The following is a 22755-nucleotide window of genomic DNA, read 5'->3' on the forward strand; positions in this document are numbered from 1 at the left end:
TTTGTTGAAACTTGATCATGCATAGTTTTGACCAGTTCCTTTCCAGGACCTCTATCCTATGCCTTTGATTTTCCTGTCTATTTTATGCCAGTTCCAGGCTGTTCTGGTCACTACAGCTCTGCAGTATAATCTGAGGTTGGGATTGCAACACCTCCACTTCTTATTCGTAGTCTTCTGTATTTTTTCTAAACCTATGTAATGAATTAGAATTTTGATAGCAATGCATTAGATCTGTAGGTTAATTTTGGTAAAATGGACATTTTCACAATCATAACTCTGGTAGTGCAGTAGCATTGGCTTTCTGTCCAGAGGCTAACACATGGCCTCTGCTGTGAGGTTTTCATTGTAGAGTTCTCCCATTTCCTTGGTTAGATAGAGCACTAAATGCTTAATTCTTGGGGGGGGGGTGTTACTTAGAATGGCATGTTTGTCCTAACGTCCTTCCCTGAGAGTACACTGTTGTATAAATGAAGGCTGCTTTCTAATATGGAATCTTGTATCCCGAAACATGAAGGGTTTATTAGGTCCAAGAGTTTCCCTGTGGGCTCAGCTGGGACTTTCAAGTTAAAGAATTGTGGAGTCTGGAATAAGAGGTAATGTGACTTCTTTCTTTCCTATTTTAATGCTTTTCATTATGTCTAATTGAGAGAGCTGAGATTTCAAATAAGGGAGGTGAGTGTGCGCAGTCTCGTCTCTTCCTGATCTTAGACGACACACTGGTTGTCCTTCCCTCTATTTCACACAATGGTCCAGCCCTCTCCCTTTCCCCCTCCACTTCACACAATGGTCCAGCCCTCTCCCTTTCCCCCTCCACTTCACACAATGGTCCAGCCCTCTCCCTCTCCCTCTTGCATATGGGAGGAGGAGAGTCTGGGTTTCTTCACCCATTAGCCAAGATCAGCTCAGCCTTCTCTCAGAACAGCTCAGTGAAAGGAGGGGTCCGGCAGGCTCTCACACACATTCCAGCGTCTGCTGTGGGGTCGGACGGGAGCCTCCCCCGCGGCAGTACACATACAAAATTTACATCGCCATAAACGAAGACCTGAAAACGTGGACGACCTCGGACACTGCAGCACAAATAGAAATACAGAGCCTACCTGGAGGGCGAGTGCATGGAGTGGCTCCGCAGATACCGGGAGCACAGGAAGGAGACGCTGCTGCGCTCAGGTGGTGGGCGCGGGGTGGGGGGCGGCCTCAGGCTTCTCCTCCCTCTGCCCTCGGCTGGGGCTCAGTCCAGAGGAAGAAGAAACTTTCAGCTGGGGTAATTTTGGTACAAGGTGAAACCTAAGTATTTGAATTCATCTTCCCATATAGGAAAACTGTGTCACAGAATCATTTGTAGTATGCGCTATCCTCCCCGCCCCACCCCCAATGTATATCTTGCACTCTTTGTGGAATACTGAGGTTACATATCTTGACATGTCCTGGCCTGGACATCTACCCCATGCCTGTGATTTCCTGTCTATTCTCTCCCAGTTCCAGGCTGTCCCTGCCACTACAGCTCTGTGGTGTAATTTGAGGCTGGGATGGAGGCCTCCAGTTCTTACTCATTAAGATTGTTTGGTTGCGGGCTGGAGAGATGGCTCAGTGGTTAAGAGCACTGACTGCTCTTCCAGAGGTCCTGAGTTTCAAATCCCAGTAACCACATGGTGGCTCAAAACTGTCTGAAATGGGATCTGCTGCCCTCTCCCGATGTGTCTGAGACAGCTATATATAATAAATAAATCTCTCTTTTTTAAAGAATGGTTCTTTATGTAAAGCAATATACATACCCATCTGTGTCCTGCCCGTCTCTGTGTCTGTTTGCAGACACTCAGGTTACAGTGAAAGACAGATTCATAATGATGATGGGGAGGGCTCTGCACATTATTCTTGATGGTCAAGGGTCAGAGGATAAGCCTCATGCTAAACACTACAGATCTCCAGGCTGGCCTTGATTCATTCCCTGCATATCTCCCTTCCTGGTGATTTCTGAAACTTCCCTGGTCTGAAGTCATAGTTCTGGAAGTGTCCTAAGGGTTGTTCCTCCAGGCCACTCATCAGTCTCCAGAGTGTGCCTTGTTACTTCCACTGCAGACAGGGACAATTCCTGATTGTCTCTGGAGACTTGAAAGACTGACACCTAGAGGCCAAGGATTAGGGCTGACACAAACAGGAGAGGACTGGGTCCCAGGGCATCTCAGAGTTTGGATGCAAGGTGAGCCTTTGAGATGTTTTCATGCTGACTGTGATGACTCCTGTTTTTTATCTTGGGACAGCTGCCTGGTGGAATCCAGTGACAAGTTCTGACTTCTAAACGGTGGATTCTCTTTGGACATCAATGTCTGGGGGGTTTATGCTTTTGGCTGTGCACGCAATGGGGAAATCTGAAGAGCCCAGCCCACCCCTGCACTCAGGATCCTGTCTGTGCACTGCCTGTCTTCCCTGGCATAGCCAACCTTAGACAGTAGAAGACATCTGCATCCAGTCAGCGCCATGTTGCCCTGGGCTGCAACTCCTCACTTCCACACAGAAATAAGGATCTAAATGTACACTGCTTGACCTGAGCCGTTCACTGGTGGGGAACTTACTGGATTGAGAACACTCAGAGTATTGTGAAGGAAATAAATGGCAGATGGAGAGCCTTCCAGAATCTGTGTTTCCTGTGTTGAGTGTAAGCTGGACAGGAGTCCTCTGTGGCATCTGCATGCAAATGGGGCTGTTGCAGGTGGAGCTCAGTCCATGTGCACTTCCTTGCTGTTCTGGCCATTCCTCAGTTATATTTCCTTGGTACTTGGCACTTAACAGAGCCCCTGGCTGACAGACTCTGATCCTAGGAAGGGAGGCATGGCTTGAGCTTTGTTCTGTAACAAGGGTTATGAGCCCTCAAGGCTGTACCAGGCCTTCCCATGTAGCTAGGAACCTGAGATTACCAGTGAAGAATTTGCTGGGCAGTGGTAGGGAACACCGTTAATCCCAGCACTCAGGAGGCAGGCAGGAAAATCACTGAGTTCCAGGTCATCCTGCTGTAGGACACTCATGGATACCTATCTTAAAAATTTGGTACCTGGGAACCTGGAATTTCTGGGACCAGCCTGACCATGCTGCTCCTTGGCAAAATGTGGATGAATGGACTTTGAACTGGAAGAACATTTAAATGCATGAAGCAGGGCCTAAGCAGCCATGCTAGTAGGGCCGTGAGAGACAGAGCTGAGGGCACTGTGGGGGCCCAGGTAAAGAAGTTTCAGAGAGGAAGAACATTAGTAAGTGGCTTAGAGACAATTCTTCTAATATTTTGAAGAAGAATGTAGCTGCTTTCTGCAGTTGAGCAGATAAAAAAATCCCTCAGATTATACCTGAGGGGTTTGGATTAATGGTGTTGGCAGAAGAGACTTCATGAGAGTCTAATATTGCCTGTATTGCTTGGTTTTTCATGGCCACACTCATGCAGCTGTATAAGGGAAAGGAGAAAGCTACATGAGGAACAACACAAGATGTGCAGTGTGAGGAGAGAAGGAACAGCATGAAGTGCATTGGAGCTAAGTCCAGTGCTCAGGGAAATAAACTTTACAGCAAAGGGTGGCGCTAAGTGGGAGACAGGGACAAGCCCCCCCACTGCAAAGCTTCCAACCTGTGAAAGGGAATTAAAGAAAACCTTAAGCAGAGAAGGAAACCACCAAAACCACGCAGCTGGTCAGGATGTAAACAAGTGAGGGGCAACATTCCAGCCCCAGCAAGCAGCAGAACTTGGCGCCTTTCTTCTGGCTTTTCAATCTCTCCCCCTTCGCTTGTCCAGAGGGTCCCTCCATGGAGAAGCAGAGAGGCCATTGAGCAAGGCTGGAAGAGTGAATCCTGGATTTCGATGGAGAACCCAACATTGGGAGATGTCAGAGTCTCCAGGTTTTCCCAAGGACAGCTGCTAACAATTGTGAACCAGCCAGAGAGAGGGGGGGGAGACGGGGGGGGGAGAGAGAGAGAGAGAGAGAGAGAGAGAGAGAGAGAGAGAGAGAGAGAGAGAGAGAGAGAGGGAGAGGGAGAGAGAGAGAGAGAGGTGTGGTACAGCCAACAGAGCTGGCAGGAGTTGGGATCTGAAGAGAGCTTTGGCATCAGACATGGGGATGTAGGCTGCAGTTTGACCAGCTGGATTTTAGTCTGTGATCCAGCATTTCCTCAGTTTGCTCCATTTTTTCCTTTTGAAACAGAAATGTGCATCCTGTGCCATTGTATATATGAACTATGTGGCCCGCTTTTTTATTTTCTTTATAGAGGGGTTGCAGCTAAGAGATTGCCTTGAGTCTCAGAAGAGACTGTAAACTTTGAACTAACCACAGTGTTGAGACTGACGGACTCTGGGAACTTTCAAAGTTGGACTCAATGTCTTTTGTTATTATGATATGGCTACAATACTATAGGGACAGGTCACAGGAGGAAGAGGGGGGTGTTTGCGGGGTGGGTCTCGCCACTCACAGCCTCATGCTCACACTGGCTGAGGCCTTTTTCCACCATCATCTCCCGGCCCGGCCTCGGGGGAGCCAGATACAAGGGAGTCCGCTACTCTACTCTTAAAAAAAAAAATGGAGGAAAGAAAAACTGGGTGTCTGTGCGCTGGTGGGAATGGATCTGCAAGCATACAGAAGCACCAGCAGGGGGCGCAGAGAGCTCGGCGTTTGTGAGTTCAAGAGCTGAGTTTGATGCAGCCCTGGAAAGCCAACAACCACCCTGGCAGGGAGATATTTGATGCAGTCAGGGCTCTCCACAGCTCTGAGGTTGAACTGCAGAGAGACAAGCCTTGCCTCAAATTCTCTGCTTGCAGCTCTGTGACTTCTCAATGCAGCCATCACCCAGGGTGCAGGCAGCAGAGCTGCGACCAGATGCAGAGTTCAAAGTCTCAGGAACCCTGCTCTTCCTGGCTCTTGAAGACTCATAGCTCAACCTCCCAGGGTGCTTGGGTAGACACCACCTGCATCTCATGCCTAAACTGCCACCTTGTATTCCGGATGCAGGAGCTGTCAAGGCAGTCACACGAGGCCCTGAGAACCACACCTGCTGATGGGGCTTCAGCTTGGCCTACATCTTGCTGAGCCAGCACCTCATGGCCAGACAGGATCATGAACACTTAGCACTGCCTGCTGTACAAAAAACTTCAAAACAGTCACAAGTACAGTCTAGAGGATCTGAGGGTCTCCTCGTGCCTGGTTTGCATAAAACAAGGGGCCCTTCTTGCAGTTCCTTGGATTCAGTTTTCTGTAGAACTTGGGGACCATGACCATCTGGTCAGAACCTGTACTGAGCACACCCTTGGACCAAGACTCCTACCAAAGAGTACCAGGTAGGTAGGGAGGAAAATGGCCTCTGCGGGAAAGTGGGGGCAGGGCGGGACAACTAGGCCTTCCCTGCAATTTACCAAGTGAAAAGAGATATCCTGGGACACCCTGGCAGCACTGCAGACATATTTTGCACCTACACAGCTTCAAGAAGGCCACAAGCCTTCAAGTGTCCACATACAGTCCACCTACTGCTAGTGAGGTCTGAAGGATGTCTGAGTATCACCAGTGTATCCAGCTGCAGGAGCTGGTTCTGGATACCCAGGAGTTCAGAAGACTCTGATGCCTGTAGCTGTCCTAGAAAAGAATAAGGACTCAGAAGCTGAGGTCAAATTTGTCGGCAGAGAGGATCTCCCTTCCTCTTGATCCTTGGCTCATCCAACACCCAGGTCTGCATGACCCCAGTTGCCAGGGTGAAGCCACAGGTTGCTTGCTCTGGATGCTGTGGCCCATAGTGCTGCCCTGAGCTGGCTGCAGGCCAGGGAGTGAAATGTGCCCTGTTGGTGTGACCACAGTGTTTTCCTGATGGTAAAAGTAAGAGCTGTTGTGGAAGGAAGGTTATGGCCTTTTCCCACTTTGCAGACAGTCAGGGACAGTGCCTGACAACTTAGTCACCTCAGCCCTGTCAAGGACGTGAGCTTTCTCTGTCTCTCATGTATGTCATCACTGCTGCCTCCTGCACTTGTCAGCAATGCCACACAACAATGCCTGAGTGAGGATGCTTCACTCCTCAGGGGATGTCTGAATGCTCTCCTTGCATTGCAAAGCAGTACTCTGAGGTCTGAGGTCCAGAGATTGCATAAGAATCTGTGCAGTGAGCCAGAGGGCAGAAACTAAAGGAGGGAGTTGACTCCAGATGTGGACATGGTCTCGAGGGAGAATCCCAGGCTGGCTGGCCTCAGACTGTCTGTGCTGATGGGGATCATGGGAAGGCCTGGAGAGTGACAGGGAGTCTTCTGAGTGCATTGGAGGCAACCAACAAATCCATCCAGGGAAAGGAGAACCAAAATGGGCAGCAACTGAAGCCATCATCTGAGCTCCACTGGGGAGCCCAGAGGGGAAAAGAGACAGCCATGTTCACAGACTCAAGGACAAGAGGAAGCATGAAGGCTGGAAAGGGAGAGCAACAGGCCATGTTGATAGGAAGGGTGTTTGTGTGTGAGTGTGAGTGTGAGTGTGTGTGTGTATTAATGTGTGTGAGAGTGTGTGTGTGCATTTGTGTGTGTGTTTGTGTGTGCGCATGTGTGTGTTTGTGAGTGTATGTGTGTGCGAGTGTGTGTGAGCATGTGTGAGAGTGTGTGTGTATGCATGTGTCTGTATAAATGTGTGTGAGAGTGTGTATTGAACATGTGTGACTATGTGTGAATATGTGTGTGAGTGTACATGTGAGTGAATGTGTGTCAATACATGTGTGTTAGTGTGTATGTGAATATTCTGTGTGTGAATGTATGAGTATACATGAGTGTGTGTGTTATTGTGTGTTAGCATGTGAATGTGTGTGGCCATATGTGTGTGACTGTATGTGAATGTGTTAGTGCGTCAGAGTGTGTGTCTTTGTGTGAAGGTGTGTGAGTGTGTCTTATTGTATGTAAGTGTGTGTGTGTATGTGAATATATGTGTTTGAGTGCATATGAGTGTGTGTGTGTGTGAATAGGCGTCTGAGTGTATGTGTGAATGTGGGAGGTTGTGTGAATGTGTCTGTATGTGTGTGCTTGAGGGTATGAGTGTGTGTGTTTGCGTGTGAGTATGTGAATGTGTTTGTGAATGTGTATGTAGGAATACCTATGGGAGTATGTGTGTAATTGAATCTGTGTGAATGTATGTGCAATTGTGTGAGTGTGTGTGTGTGTGTGTGAAGGTGTGGGAGTGTGTGTTAGTGTATGTAAGTGTGTGTGAGTGTGTGTGAATATATGTGTTTGAGTGTGTATGTGAGTGGGTGTGAGTGGGTGTGTGTGAATAGGTGTCTGAGTGTATGTGAATGTGGGGGTTGTGTGAATGTGTCTGTATGTGTGTGCTTGAGGGTATGAGTGTGTGTGTTTGTGTGTGAGTATGTGAATGTGTTTGTGAATGTGTGTGTAGGAATACCTATGGGAGTATGTGTGTGGTTGTATCTGTGTGAATGTATGTGTAACTGTGTGAGTGTGTGTGTGTGTGTGTGTTCATCTGACTGTGTATGAGATGTGTCTGTGCATGTTCCTGCATATGCTTGTACGATTGTGCATGCACTTCTATAAGCAGAAGAAGTCTAAGACAGCTGTAGATGAATGGCTCTTAGTGTTAAGAGACCTCAGAGGGGAATATTGGGGTAGTTGGCTGTTCTGGGCAACTTAGAGATCAGGACAATGATGAAAACATCTTCCCATTTCTCAGAAGACAATACTGGCATGGGGTCCGCACAGTAACAGTGCTCCTGAGAGGTTGGAGAGAAGTCAGGCTAACAAGGGAAGAAGTTGCAGCAGGAAGGAAATAACAAGAAGCTGACAGGCTGCTGCTGGTGTGCAAGGCTGTTACTTCCCCAGTGCAGGGGGAACCTGTCAGAAGCCAGGTAGGACCCGCTGTGGGACTAGCACGAGGCTGTTTGGGCCATTTATGTATTTAGAACACAGATCCCTGAGCAGTCGGGCTTGGCAGTGTGAGCTAACCCTAACCCCAAGCCACTACAGGTGGACACAGACTCCTCCTGTGTGGTGCTTGCAGGATCAAGCCTCCTGCTTTAAAGACAACACTGCATTCCAGACCACCTAAGGGCCATCACAATGGAGTTGGCTGTGGAGGTGGGAAGGAGCAAAGCAACTGCTCTCACCCTGAAGGTTTCCACTTTGATTACAGTATGACATTCTGGCCCAGGGTTCAGATAGAGGACGTTATATGCAGGGTTCAGTGCAGAGGAAGGAGTCAGGGCAAAGTCCCAAGTTTCCAGGAGTGGCTTTCAGGGTCTGAGGGCTGAGAGCTGGGTGCGGGCTTGGGTAGGGCAGACCTGTGGTTTCACTTCTTGCTGTCTGGGCCATTGTCAGGTGGCTTCCAAGCCCTCACCGTCCTGTTGAGAGCCGGTGCATAGAAAATGCCATAAAACTCTCTGTGATTGCAAGTTACAAAGTCTAGGACTTTATACAACTGTCTTTCGCTCGCCCTAACCAGAGGATGGGAAACATGGTGCCCAGCGCCCTCCTTCTCCTCCTGGCGACGTCGCCAGGCGAGACCCAGACCTGCTCAGGTGAGTGTGGGATCAAGAGGGAACCAGACTCTTCAGGCAGTGGCAGGGTCCTAAATCGGGAAGCCTCTTCCCAAGTCCCTGTATCCCCCACCGGACCCTCCGCCCTTTCTCCACCCAAGAGGCCTGAGTCCTGCTCACTTCTTGTCGTGCGCACCAGCCCAGGGACCCGGGAGGAGCTCGGGGGTCTCACCTCACGCCACCCCCAGGGTCACACTCTCTGCGGTATTTCTACACCGCCCTGTCCCGACCTGCACCCGGCGAGTCCTGGTACATCGCTGTGGGCTACGTGGACGACACACAGTTCGTGCGCTTCAACAGCGCAGGGGAGAGTGCGAGATATAAGCTACGTGCGTCCTGGGTGGAGCAGGAGGGCCCCGAGTATTGGCAGAAGGAGACAGAGATCGTCACAAGCAATGCACAGTTTTTCCGAGGAAACCTACAGACCATGCTTGACTACTACAACCTGAGCCACGACGGTGAGTAACCCTCTAAATCTGAGGGTCCTGACCCTCTATATCTGTCCCCACTCCTCTCCCACTTACCCAAGCCGCCTAAGCACCTGGTGCAAAAGGGACCTGGTGTCCCTTTCCGTTAGAAACTTTCAGTTAGAAGTCCTAACATGGACGGGTCTGACCGAGGGGGGGGGCAGGCTCTCACATCATCCAGGTGATGTATGGCTGTGACGTGGAATCCGATGGGAGCCTCCTCCGCGGTTATGAGCAGTATGCCTACGATGGCCGAGATTACATCACCCTCAACGAAGATCTTAAGACTTGGACAGCAGAGGACAGGGCGGCGCAGATCACCAGACTCAAGTGGGAGCAGGCTGGTTATGCAGAGCTCCGCAGGACCTACTTAGAGGGCCCATGCAAGGATTCGCTGCTCAGATACCTGGAGAATAGAAAAGAGATGCTGCAGTGTACAGGTGCGGGACCTCGGGTCATTCCTCCCTTTGCCTCTGTGCTGGGCTTGGTCCAGACAAAGAAGTTCATCAGCTGAGAAATGCCCATCTAGCTTGTTCTTGTGGAAATTATGCAAATCAAAGGCTTTACATAGCTCAGTGAACTTGGATACAATTAGAATCGCCATTATCAAACAGTAGAGGTTAACACTGGATTTTACATGTTTTCCAATAAATATACTCATCACTTTCCAGTACCAGAGAGGTCGTGGAGGGCATAAGACAGAGAGAGAGGGGGGAGGAGGGAGGGAGAGAGAGAGAAAGCCAGAAAGCCAGGGCAGAGAGAGAGAGAGAGAGAGAGAGAGAGAGAGAGAGAGAGAGAGAGAGAGAGAGAGAGGGGTTTGGTGACAGAATTAGAAGTACTTATCAATTATTACCTTCCATGGCTCATGATGTCCTTTATCTACATTTAGTCCTCGCTCATCTTCACATATTAGCCTTTCCTGATTTCATTATATCAAGATACAAATAACAAGTACATTTATTAGCAAGTACACATAGCTTTGGCGTTGGCTAAAGCGCCTATATGAGCAAAAACAATGTTGTTGTTTTTTTAAGGTTTATTTCTCTTATATGTGTGAGTACACTGTCTCTGTCTTCAGACACACCAGAAGAGGGCATCTGATCTCATTACAGATGGTTGTGAGACACCACGTGGTTGCTGGGATTTGAACTCAGAGCCCTGGAAAGAACAGTCAGTGCTCTTAACTGCTGAACCATCTCTCCAGCCCCCTGACTATGTGGTTTTTATTTCCTGTTCCTGTTCTGAGATTGTGAGACTTCATTTAATATTGTATATTCAAAGTCCATTCATTTTCCTGAGAAAATTTGGAATTACATTGTGTATAGCTGAACAGGATTCCATTTCTTTTGTACACCATTTTTTTTTTTTTTGCGAGTAGCCAGACTTGTATTTGATTACGGCATATGGTTACATTAGAATATAAACATGTATTATGACATGTTATCATGGGGAGTCTTTTACACAATAAATGCACGGCTAGTATTTTGTGTGTACCATATTTTCATTATGCACTTAACTGTTGGTACACCTGGGTTGTCTAATGGCAAGAGCTGAAAGGTCAAGCACCATATCAAGGATCAGAGTGGAGAGTGGACACTCCCTTCTTATTCCTGATCTTCCCAGAAATGCTGGTGTCTCTTCATTTGACTGATGCTTCCAGCCTTTTGCTCTCTCTCTTCAGTGTAGGAGGGGGAGAGCACTCCTGTGCTTCCTGACTGTATCAGAGCCTGGCTCTCCCAAGGGAGCACCTTTGTCTCTGGACAGTTCAGAGTCTCCTCAGGATGAAGACAGGGTTCCTGAAAGAACAGGAAGCTGCTCCCTTGAATCTGCATCTCTTTGAGCTATGGCTTCTCTCAGGTCTTGTTCTCTGCCCACACCCACCCTCTGTGAAGTCTGACATCAGTGATGCTGAATCTCTGAGCCCCACCCAGACAAAAGCAGAGGTCCATTTTTTTCCTCTTGGGACACATAGCTGATCCTGAGCATAATGTCTAGAGTTTACAGAACACTGTATCTAAGGTACTGGGGGACATTGACATTGCTCTAGTCCTTTCCTTCCCAGGCCATCTCACAAGCAAATCTGGAGTCCCCAGGAAGAACACAAGATGCTCAAACATTCCAACTCTTCTCCTCAGATCCTCCAAAGGCACATGTGAGCCATCACCCCGGACATGAAGGTGATGTCACCCTGAGGTGCTGGGCCCTGGGCTTCTACCCTGCTGACATCACTCTGATCTGGAAGAAGGAGGAGGAGGAACTGAACCAAGAGATGGAGCTTATACAGACCAGGCCTGCAGGGGATGGGACTTTTCAGAAGTGGGCAGCTCTGGTGGTGCCTTCTGGGGAGGAGCAGAAGTACACATGTCATGTGTACCATGAGGGGCTACCTGAGCCCCTCACCCTGAGATGGGGTAAGGAGGGTGTGGGTGCAGAACTGGGGTCAGGGAAAGCTGGAGCCTTCTGCAGACCCTGAGCTGGTCAGGGCTGAGAGCTGGGGACATCATGTTTCTCACTTTCCTTTCATGTCCTTACCCTTCCCTTCTCAGAGCCTCCTCAGTCCAGAATGCGGACCAGGGTCATTGTTGGTGCTGTCCTTGGTGCTATGGCCATCTTAGGTTTTATGACTGGAGGTGCTGTGATGTGCATGAGAAAGAACAAGGGTATGGAAGAGTCTGTGGCTGGGTTTTGTTCTTTTAGGTCTTTAAGAAGGATGCTTTATGAATATAAATCAAAACACAGACCCCTTATGCACAAGCTTGCCCCTTTCTAGGTCAGTTTGCAGACACTCACCTTACAGTACAAGACAGATTCATAATGGTGATGGTGGTGAGAGGTCTGCACATCATTCTCAAAGGTCAGAGGTCAGAGGTCAGAGGACAAGTCTCATGCTAAACACTACAGATGTCCAGCCTGGCCTTCGATCGTTCCCCGAATACGATGTCCAGGGTCCAGAAATCCTTGGTCTCCCACATGTGTTTTTTTTTTTGTTTGTTTGTTTTGTTTTTTGTTTTTACAGGAGGAGACAGAGATTATGATCCTGCTGCCGTCACAATGTGAGGGAACAGTTGTCCCTGAGGTACTTGGGGGGGAAGCTGAGCCAAGGTTCTTTCTCTACCCCCACTTGTCAGTCTCCTGTTACTTGTTTCTTCTACTGCAGGCAAGGAAAGTTCCTGACCTCTCTCAGGACACTTGAAGAGGTAACACCTAGGGTCTTTGAATTGGGGCTGAGGCCAACAGGAGAGGACTGGGTCCCTGGGCCTCTCAGATTTACACGTGTGGATGCAAGGTGAGCTTTTGAGATGTTTTCCTACTGACTGTGCTGACTCCTGTGTTATATCTTGGGACAGCTGCCTGGTGGAACCCAGTGGCAAGTTCTGACATAGAAACAGTGGATTCCCTTTGGACATCAATGTCTGTGGATTTATGCTTTTGGCTGTGGACACAATGGGGAAATCTGAAGAGCCCAGCCCACCCCTGTACTCCAGGACCCTGTCTGTGCACTGCCTGTCTTCCCTGGCATAGCCAACCTTAGACAGCAGAAGACATCTGCATCCAGTCAGCGCCATGTTGCCCTGGGCTGCAACTCCTCACTTCCACACAGAAATAAGGATCTGAATGTGAACTCCTTGACCTGAGCCGTTCACTGGTGGGGAAGTTACTGGATTGAGAACACTCAGAGTATTGCGAAGGAAATAAATGGCAGATGGAGAACCTACCAGAATCTGTGTTTCCTGTCTTGAGTGTTAGCTGGACAGGAGTCCTCTGTGGCATCTGCATGCAAATGGGGCTATGGCAGGAGGAGCTCAGTCCATGTGCACTTCCTTGCTGTTCTGGTCATTCCTCAGTTATATCTCCTTGGTACTTGGCACTTAATAGAGCCCCTGGCTGACAGACTCTGATCCTAGGGAGGCATGGCTTGAGCTTTGTTCTGTGACAAGGGATATGAGCCCTCAAGGCTGTACCAGGCCTTCCCATGTAGCTACAAACTTGAGATTAGCAGTGAAGAATTTGTTGGGCAGTGGTGGGGAACACCTTTAATCCCAGCACTCAGGAGGCAGGCAGGAAAATCACTGAGTTCCAGGTCAGCCTCTGTAGGACACTCATGACTACACAGAGAAACCCTATCTTGAAAATTTGGTCCCTGGGAGCCTGGAATTTCTGGGACCAGCCTGACCATGCTGCTCCTTGGCAAAATGTGGATGAATGGACTTTGAACTGGAAGAGCATTTAAATGCATGAAGCAGGGCCTAAGCAGCCATGCTAGTAGGGCCATGAAAGACAGAGCTGAGGGCACTGTGGGGGCCCAGGTAAAGAAGTTTCAGAGGGGAAGAATAAGAATTAAGAAGTAAGAATAAGAAGTAAGTGGCTTAGAGATAATTCTTCTAATATTTTGGAGAAGGTGGCTGCTTTCCAGCCTATAGCAAATAAAAAACTGCCTCAGATTAAATCTGAGGGTTTTGGATTAATGATGTTGGCAGAAGAGACTTCATGAGAGTCTAGTATTACCTGTGTCGCTTGGTTTTTCATGGCCACACTCATGCAGCTGTGTAAGGGAAAGGAGGAAGCTATATGAGGAACAGCACAAGATGTGCAGTGTGAGGAGAGAAGGATCGGCATGAAGTGCATTGGAGCTAAGTCCAGAGCTCGGACTAAGTCAGTTTCTCAAGACTACGTCTTCAGAAATAAACTCTGAAGAAAAGGGTGGTGCTAAGTGGGAGACAGGGACAAGCCCCCCATAATGAAGCTTCCAACCCGTGAAAGGGAACTAAAGAAAACCTTAAGCAGAGAAGGAAACCACCAAAACCACACAGATGGTCACGATGTAAATGAATGAGGGGCCGTGTTACAGCCCCAGCAAGCAGCAGAACTTAACAGCTTCCTTCTGGCTTTCGCAATCTCTCTCTATTTGCATGTCTAGGGTATCCCTCGATGGAGGCCAAGAAAGGTCATTGAGCAAGGCTGGGAGAGGGAGTCCTGGATTTCACTGGAGAACACAAGATATGGAAGATGCCAGAGTCTTCAGGTTTTCCCAAGGAAAGCTGTCACCAGGTGTGCACCATCCTGAATGAGAGAAGTGTGGTGCAGCCAACAGAGCTGGCAGGAGTTAGGAACTCAAGAGAGCTTCGGCACCAGACATGGAGAAGCAGGTGGCAGTTTGGCCAGCTGGATTTTAGTCTGTGATCCAGCATTTCCTCACTTTGCCCCTTTTTCTTCCTTTTGAAACATAAATGTGCATCCTACACCATTGTATATTTGAACTATGTGATGTGCTTTTGATTTTCTTTATAGAGGGGATGCAGCTAAGAGGTTCCCTTGAGTCTCAGAAGACACTGTGAACTTTGAACTAACCATGCTGTTGAGACTGGTGGACTATGGGAACTTTCAAAGTTGGGCTCAATGTCATTTATACTATGACATAGGTACAATCCTATAGGGACAGGTCATAGAATATGGTAGTTCGTATGAAAATGGCCCCCATAGGCTCATATATGAATGCTTGGTCACTAGGAGGAGGCACTATCTACTTCCTTAAGAGGTGGGTCACTCGGGGTTGGGGATTTAGCTCAGTGGTAGAGCGCTTGCCTAGCAAGCGCAAGGCCCTGGGTTCGGTCCCCAGCTCCGGGGAAAAAAAAGAAAAGAAAAAAAAAAGAGGTGGGTCACTCAGGATGGTCTTGGAACATTCCGAAGCCCAAGCCAGGCTCAGAGGCTCTCTTCCTGCTGCTCTGGGAACCAGTTGTAGAACTCCCCGCTACAGCTCCAACACCATGCCTGCATACATGACAGCTTGCTGCTCTCCATGAGGACCATGGACTAAACCTCTGAAACTATAATGAAGCCAGGAGTTAAATGATTTCTGTTGTCGTTGTTCTTGTTTTGTTTCTATTGTTGTTTTTATTGTGGCTACCATGGTCCTGGTGTCTCTTCATAGCAAGAGAACAATAATTAAGACACAAGCCGAACTTTAAATAATTACTGTAAACCCCTTTAGTGAAAAGCTGAGAAACTTGTATTTTCTTTTGTTGTATCAAAGTGTAAGTTTTTTTTTAAAATCTAAAACCTTACAAAAAGATCACTAAAAGTCCATCTGACTCACAGGATGCTGAAGTCACATTGTTTTAATATTTATCTATTTATTTTATCTATGAGTACACTGTTCTGTTTTCAGACACACCAGAAGAAGGCATCAGATCCCAATACAGTTGGTTGTGAGCCACCATGTGGTTGGTGGGAATGGAACTCAGGACCTCCGGAAGAACAGTCAGTGCTCTTAACTGCTGAGCCATCTCTCCAGCCCTTGAAGTAACATTGTATTTAGAGTGAATTTTCACAGATTTGTAGCTCTGCCCTTGATTTGTATGGGATTAATCCCATCCTCTTAGGTCCTCCTTTTCCCTGACAGAGAGAGGCTGGTGGTATGGTCATGTTTTGGGACTGCCTAAAACGGCATATTGCACACATATTTTATCATTCTCTCTCTGTAATATTCTATCATTCTCTCTCATTCTCTCTTTCTCTCTCTCTGGTAGCTGACTCGGTAAATAAGCTGTCAAGAGCAGTCTCAAGAGAGACCTAGGTAAATAGAGACAGAGGAATCCTGGGGACAGGCAGCAGAAACCCCGAGTCCTTTCCAGAGGCCATTAAGAAGCCTTATCTCATGAGACCCCAGCTCTAAAGAAGCCTTGAGAAAACAGCAAGAAGAAAACAGGACCTGAGAGAGTTGCTGAGCCAAACTCACCCAAGCACTCCTGCTGTCACACACTGTGGGAAGACTTTGTTTGGAGTCTCCAGATGCTGGGCTTGGCTGCTTTGCTACAGTGCAGCAGATTCCTGAGAAGTGCAGTTCTCCAACAATCTCCCTTGGGAAGTCAGGGAACTCTGAGCTGAAGCTACAATGTTCAAAGACGAGGAATTATCCTGTCCGGCCTTTCTATCTTAGCAATTTATTTCAATTTTAAGTTAAAGTCTTAGTCTCCAGGCAGTGAGGTCAGGGGTGGGGAAGGCTTGAGATGGCAGTTCCTGATCTCCCCAGTTTGACTTCTGCTCCTAACCTGTATCAGGTCCTTCCGCCCGGATACTGTTGACGGTGGCAGGTCTCGCCCCTCATTGGGTGACGCGATCTTGGGGAAGCAACCAGCCTGGGACGCGCGAACTGGTGGTAAAGTGCAGGCAGCCTGCAGAACTCAGTTGCGCCCCTGATCTCAGTTGGGGGGCGATGGTGTCCCGCCTGCTGCTCCTGATGCTTGCAGCCTCTTTGGTGGGCCAGAGCCGCGCGGTGAGTGCGGGGATCGGAGGGAAATGGCCTCTGCGGGGAGGGATGGGGAGCGCACTGTAGCAGCCGCCGCGTCCCCGGGTCGCGCACCAGACCCTGCGCCCCTGCTCCACTCCCGTCCGAAGCCCCGCCCCTGCTCCCCGCCGGACCCACGCATCAGCGCGGCTGGAGGAGTTCGGGGTCTAACCGCTCGCTGTCCCCAGGCTCACACTCGCTGCGGTATTTCACCACCGCCGTGTCCCGGCCCGACTTCGGGGAGCTCCGGTTCATTACCATCGGCTACGTGGACGACACGGAGTTCGTGGGCTTCGATAGCGACACGAAGAATCCGAGGATGGAGGCACGGGCGCGGTGGATGGAGCGGGAGGGGCCGGAGTATTGGGAGGAGCAGACCCAGATCGTCAGTGGCTAAGAGCAGATTTACGGAGTGAACCTGAGGACCCTGCTCCGCTACTACAACCAGAGCGAGGGCGGTGAGTGACCCCGGGTCTGAGGTCAGGACTCCTCCACCTCCCGACAAAGGGGCCGGAGGGGTCCGGAGGAACTCCTGAAAAGTGCAGGACCCCCTGGTACCCAACACGTGAGACCCACTTTCACTTTCAGTTGAGGGAATTCCTAGGGCCAGAAGCCAGATGGATCTGACTATAGCTTCCCGCAGGCTCTCACACAGTTCAGGAGGTGCATGGCTGCGAGGTGGGGTCGGACTGGAGATTAGTCCGCGGGTACTGGCAGATCGCCTACGATGGCCGCGATTACATCGCCCTGAACGAAGACCTGAAAACCCGGAAGGCCACGGACTTTGCAGCGCAGATCACCCGACGCAAGTGGGAACAGGCTGATTTTGCGAAGTATTACAAGAACTACGTGGAAAGGACCTGCGTGGGGTGGCTCGACAGATACCTGGAGAACGGAAAGGAGACGCTGCTGCGCACAGGTGCAGTGGCCTGTGGCAACTCCTCCCTCTGCCCTTAGGTTGGGGCTCGTCCTGAGGAAGAGGAAACCATCAGCTGGGTGATGCCCCTGTCTCTTTTAGTTTTTAGTTACTTATATTTTTTTTAAGTGACCAAAAACAAATCACACACTGAAATTAACCACAAGAGCTGTACATCTCAGTGATGGTCTATCCAGTAGAGTAAACATTCTGAACCGCTGGAGATTCACTTTGAATTTTACGAATCCATTATCAAACATAAACCCAGCACCAACAGAGAGAGAGAGAGAGAGAGAGAGAGAGAGAGAGAGAGAGAGAGAGAGAGAGAGAGAGTTTCACAACTGAGTTAGAACTAGAAAACAGTTGGCCCCTTATCCTGTTCCATGACTCTAGGTGATGACCTGCACTCAGTCTCTTCTCACCTCCCAGTGTTTACCTTTCTTGTTGACTTTTGGTCATGTTATACTCTACACAGATGTACACTTGCTTACGTAAATACATATGCTGTAGGCTATATCACACACAGGAGGAAAGACTGAGTAGTTTTCTTCCTGGGCTTGTGTGACCTTGGTTAATATTATCTGTGCTAAGTTCATCCATTTTCCTAGGTTGTTGGTGATTACATTGTTCAGAGCTGAACAGTATTCCATTTTATAGGCATATCAAACTTTCATTATTCTTTCCACTGTCAGTGCACACTGGGTTGGCCCCAGCTCTTTGCTCTAGAAACTGAAGCAGCAAAAACCACAGAGTGGTAATATATTTACAGTACGGTGTGAAATTCTATGGGTATATCCACAGGAATGAATTAGATGAGTCATGTGGTCTTTGTATTTCTAATTTGCTGAGGAATGGTTTCCACAATGGCTCTATTAAATCACAGCCCCCAACAGTGAATAGGATCTTCTCTGTCCACATCCTCTCCATCACTCGATGTCAGATTTATTGATGACAGACATTCTGACTGGGCTGACTGTTAATCTCAAATACTGGTTTCATTTTCCACATTTATTTTATTCTTTTACATGTAGGAGTGTTTTGCCTGCACGTTTACATGTGGACCAAGTGTGTGCACTGTGTCTATGGTCATTTCCCTCATCCATTTGCTGTTTGGAAATGATACTTCCTTGGTATTTAATTTCTTCAGTCCTTTATAAAGTGGAGGCTTTAGTCCCTTGTGTGCAGTGCAGCTGGTGCAGAGTTTCTCCTGCAGTGGCCTCTGTTCCCCCTGCTGATCCTGTCCTTTGCTATGTACAGAATTTATGACCATGCTGACACAGGACCTCATGAGCTCCTGTGCACTGCTGTTCTAGCTCAAGTCATTCCCCACTCCAATATAAAGGCTCCCCCCTAGGTTTTCTGTGGGAGGTTTAGTTGTTCAATTTTGAAACAAGGGTCTTTGTTCAATTTCAACATCATGTGTGTCAAAGCGAAAGGTGAGACTCTTAATTCATCCCAGAAAAACTGTCGAGAAATTATGTCTAGCGTGGGATCTGTTTTTCCCCCAAAATCTTATCTTGTATGCTTTAGGGAATAGTGGGGATGCATTGCTTTGACATTTGATGTCATCACTATCTCAAAGGAGATGCTGGAGAAGGACATCGTTGTCTAATTCTGACTTGAGACAGAACTCTGGCTGTTTTTTTCTGACTCAGTTTCCCATCCTCTCCCTGTCTGCACACGGGAGGAGGAAAGGTCTCTTGGGACTCTTCACCCTTTATCAGAATAGACTCTCAATTCTGCCAGGCTGTCTCTCAGGACAGCTCAGGGTGTGTCCCAGGAGGCAAGGAGGGAAGATCCTGAAATAACCAAGTCCCTTAAACTTGCATTTGCAGCCCTTGGGAGCCATGACCTTCCTCAGGGCCCGTTCTCAGTGCACACATGAGGTCTTTGGAGTTGACTCCAGTGAGGCTGAGTGTCTGGCCAACCCGATCAGGGATGAAGTCACTTTTCCTAGTGAGCACCTGAAGTCTCTTACCGTGGCCAGCTTAACCCAGATCTAGAATTTCCAAATGATAAGATTATCCAGAACACTGTGTCTAAGCTACCTAAGAGAGATTTTGACCTCTACCACACCTGATTCAGTCCATTCCCAGGAGAGTCTCATGGGCACTGCTCAAGGCACCAGAAGAAAGAAAAATGGCTGAACTTTCCAACTTTTCTCCTCAGATCCACCAAAAGCACATGTGACCCTTCACCCCAGACCTGAAGGTGATGTCACCCTGAGGTGCTGGGCTCTGGGCTTCTACCCTGCTGACATCACCCTGACCTGGCAGTTGAATGGGGAGGACCTGACCCAGGACATGGAGCTTGTGGAGACCAGGCCTTCAGGGGATGGAACCTTCCAGAAGTGGGCAGCTGTGGTGGTGCCTTCTGGGGAGGACCAGTATTATACATGCCGTGTGGAGCATGAGGGGCTGCCTGAGCCCCTCACCCTGAGATGGGGTAAGGAGGGTGTGGGAACGCTGGAACCTTCTCTAAACCCTGGAGAAGGTCAGGCCTAATGACTGGAGCCATGACCCTCTATTTCCCTTCCTCCCCTCTTATTCCCAGAGCCTCCCACGTCCATGACGAGCATCGTAGCCATTGTTGGTGCTGTCCTTGGAGCTATGGTCATCATAGGTTTCATCATTTGTGGTGTTAGGTGGATGAAAAGGCAAAAAGGTATGTAAGGGCTGCTACTTGGTTCTTTCACAAGGGTCCATTGTAAAGAAGAAGCAATATACATATACCATAAGCACAACACACATATACCATAAGCACCATACACATATACCATAAGCACAATACACATATATCATAAGCACAATACACATATACCATAAGCACAATACATATCATATACCATAAGCATCATACACATATACCATAAGCACAATAAACATATACCATGAGCACAATACACATCATACACCATAAGCACAATACACATATACCATAAGTACAATACACATATGCCATAAGCACCATACACATATACCACAAGCACAATACAAATCATACACCAAAAGCACAATACACATATACCATAAGCACAACCGTGCCATCTCTGGATATGTCTGCTGACACCCATCAGACATTTAGTAAAGCACAAGGAAAATGAAGGAGAGAGGAATAACCCTGATGGTGGAGGTGATCTACACAAGAATCTCTGTGGTCAGAGGTCAGAGGTCAGAGGTCAGAGGGGAAGGACCCTGCACAGCCACAGATCACAGGCTGTCCTGGGTTCATTCCCTGCACAACTCCTTCCTCATGCCACCTGAACCTTCCCTGGTCTGCTGCTATTGTTCTGGAAATTTCCTGGGACCAGGACTTCCATGATCTCTCACAGCTTTTTTTCTTACAGGGGGAAACAGAGGCTAGGCTCCTGCTGCAGGTCAGTATGTGAGAGAAAATTGTGCCTGAGGTACTCAGGGTGGGAGCTGAGCTGAAGGTTCTTCCTCCACCCCGCATGTCAGTCTCCTGAGTGTGCCTTGGTATTTCTTCTCCTGCAGATGGGAACAGTTCCCAGACCTCTGACTTGTCTCTGGAGACTTGAAAAGGTGACACCTGGGGACATAGTATTAGGTCTGAGGCAAACAGGAGAGAACTGGGTTCCTGGGCCTCTCAGGTTGAGACCTTTGAATGAGAGGTGGGGCTTTGAGATGTTTTCATACTGACAGTGTTGACTCTTGTTCTCTATCTTGGGACAGCTGCCACGTGGGACCTGCACTGGCTGTCATCCCTTCCACAGTCAACCTTCCTGGTCCAACAGACACTGGGGTCATCTGCATCCTGTCAGCTCCAGGCTGTCCTGGGCTGCCTCTCCTCACCTCCACACTGAACATCTGAATCTGAATGTGAACTCCTTGACCTGTGCAGTTCACTGGTGGGGAAGTTAAGGGATTGAGCACAGTCAGAGCATTGTGAAGGAAATAAATAGCAGATGGAGAACCTTCCAGAATCTGTGTTTCCTGTGCGAGTGTCAGGTGGGACAGGAGTTCTCTATGGGATCTTGTGTGACAATGGGGTGGAGAGAGTCCTTTTGGGAAGCTATGAAAGTAAGACCTGGAGTTTCCTAGAGAATCCAAGATATGGGAGAAGCCAATCTTCATGATTTGAGCAGGAAAATCGCTAGCAGGTGTCAATCGGCCTGGACAGAGAAGTGTGTTGCATACAACACAGCTGACAGGACTTGGAGATCTGAAGAGAGCTTAGGCGTCAGACATGGGGATGTAGTTTACAGTTTGTCCAGCTGGAGTTTAGTCTGTGATCTAACACTGCCTCACTTTGCTGCTTTTCCTTCCTTCTGAAACAAAAATGTACCCCCTGGGCCATTGTGTGGTAGAAGTACAGCACGTGCACCTTGATTTTCTTTCTAAAAAGGTTGTATTAGGAGATTGTCTTGAGTCACAGAAGAGACTATGAATTCTGAACTTTTAAGGTGTTGGAGACTGACAGATTATGGGGACTTTCGAAGCTGAATTGAATGTGTTTGACATTATGATAGGCCTACATACTTTGGACCAGGTATGTTAGTTTGAATGAAAATGGCCCCCATTGGCCTATAGACTTGAAGGCTTGGTCATTAGGGAGTGGCACTATTTAAAGGGATTAGGAGGTGTGTCACTGGGGTGGTCTTAAAAGTTTCCAAATCCAGAGCTAGTCCCAGAGGCTCTCTTCCTGCTGCCTGAGGAACCAGATGTAGAGTCCCCAGCTCCATCTTCAAGACCTTGCCGGCTTCCATGCCAACATCCTCCCATGTGATTACAATGAGCAAAACCTCTGAAACTGCAGAGCAGCCCCATCGAATGCTTTCTTCTATAAGAATTGCCATTGTCCTCCTGTCTCTTCACAGTCACAGAACAATGACTAAGACAAATGTGACACTAAAACAACAAAAACAAAAACACTTTACCAGGTGGACAATTGGCTCATTGGTTAAACTGATAAGATCACTGACTGCTCTTCCAGAGGTCCTGAGTTGAATTCCCAGCAACTACATGGTGGCTCAAAACTATCTGTAATGGGATCTGATACACTCTTCTGTTGTGTCTGAAGAGAGCAACAGTGTACTCATATCCATAAAATAAATAAATCTTTTTTACAACTTATTCTAATGATACTTTTGAGAAAAGTTGACAAACTTGTATCATCTATTGTTGTATCAGATGTTACATGTTGTTGTTGTTTCTTTTTTTTAATTAAATCCGTAAGACAAGAAGATCTGCAAATATCCATTTGACTCACAGGATGCTGAAGTAACATTGTATTTAGAGTGGGTTGTAAAAGTATCTTTCATTGTCCTATTGTAATGGTTGCCTGGGAGACTTACTGCCTCAGTCAGGTAACTAGGCCTAGTCCTTGAAGGTTATAGCATCCAGATACTCTAATATAGGCCTAGAGAGTTTTCACCCTCTGAACTTTTCTTGGTTTTTCTGAACTCTGGATGGCTGGGTCTACTCAGCTGTTCTGGCTGAAACTCCACTCCCAGCTGATTTATTCAACCTGGCTTTGCTCTCAGCCTCTCAGTTGCTCTGCTTGGCCTCAACCCAACTCTGCCAATGTATTCT

At 48.2% G+C, this 22755-nt stretch overlaps 2 protein-coding genes and 2 pseudogenes across 49 annotated transcripts; 2 read left to right on the forward strand and 2 right to left on the reverse strand.

Annotated features, from left to right (window-relative positions):
* Positions 949–1164, reverse strand: 2458a2 (class I gene fragment 2458; annotated as a pseudogene).
* On the forward strand, positions 3210–14458 carry RT1-T18 (RT1 class Ib, locus T18). 48 transcript variants are annotated; one of them, XM_087597980.1, is made up of 12 exons: positions 3229–3907; positions 4983–5308; positions 7674–7848; positions 8318–8517; positions 8724–8993; positions 9167–9442; positions 10115–10251; positions 11138–11413; positions 11549–11662; positions 12019–12078; positions 12160–12199; positions 12350–12717. In XM_087597980.1, exons 4-8 carry the CDS (start codon positions 8445–8447, stop codon positions 11156–11158), a joined length of 777 nt encoding a protein of 258 aa, XP_087454106.1. In that variant the 5' UTR covers positions 3229–3907; positions 4983–5308; positions 7674–7848; positions 8318–8444; the 3' UTR covers positions 11159–11413; positions 11549–11662; positions 12019–12078; positions 12160–12199; positions 12350–12717.
* Positions 12282–22420, forward strand: RT1-CE15-ps1 (RT1 class I, locus CE15, pseudogene 1). Its single transcript, XM_087598470.1, is given in 8 exon segments — positions 12282–12288; positions 16281–16745; positions 16931–17206; positions 19373–19648; positions 19757–19867; positions 20550–20579; positions 20698–20745; positions 20896–22420. Coding segments are annotated over 6 exon segments (1152 nt in total). The 3' UTR covers positions 20567–20579; positions 20698–20745; positions 20896–22420.
* On the reverse strand, positions 16475–19874 carry RT1-V1-ps1 (RT1 class I, locus V1, pseudogene 1; annotated as a pseudogene).
* Positions 22421–22755: the final 335 nt, after the last annotated feature.

The sequence above is a fragment of the Rattus norvegicus genome, chromosome 20, assembly GCF_021556685.1.
Source record: "Rattus norvegicus strain SHRSP/BbbUtx chromosome 20, alternate assembly SHRSP_T2T, whole genome shotgun sequence".
Lineage (NCBI taxonomy): Eukaryota > Metazoa > Chordata > Mammalia > Rodentia > Muridae > Rattus > Rattus norvegicus.

What these genes read in the sequence shown, in the direction of transcription:
- RT1-T18 (XM_087597955.1), top strand. Translation starts at nt 8,445, where the DNA reads ATGGGAAACATGGTGCCCAGCGCCCTCCTTCTCCTCCTGGCGACGTCG. An exon ending in CTACAACCTGAGCCACGACG is followed by an intron (nt 8,994 to 9,166) that starts GTGAGTAACCCT and finishes GGGGGGGGGCAG; the next exon opens with GCTCTCACATCATCCAGGTG. An exon ending in AGAGATGCTGCAGTGTACAG is followed by an intron (nt 9,443 to 11,137) that starts GTGCGGGACCTC and finishes TCTTCTCCTCAG; the next exon opens with ATCCTCCAAAGGCACATGTG.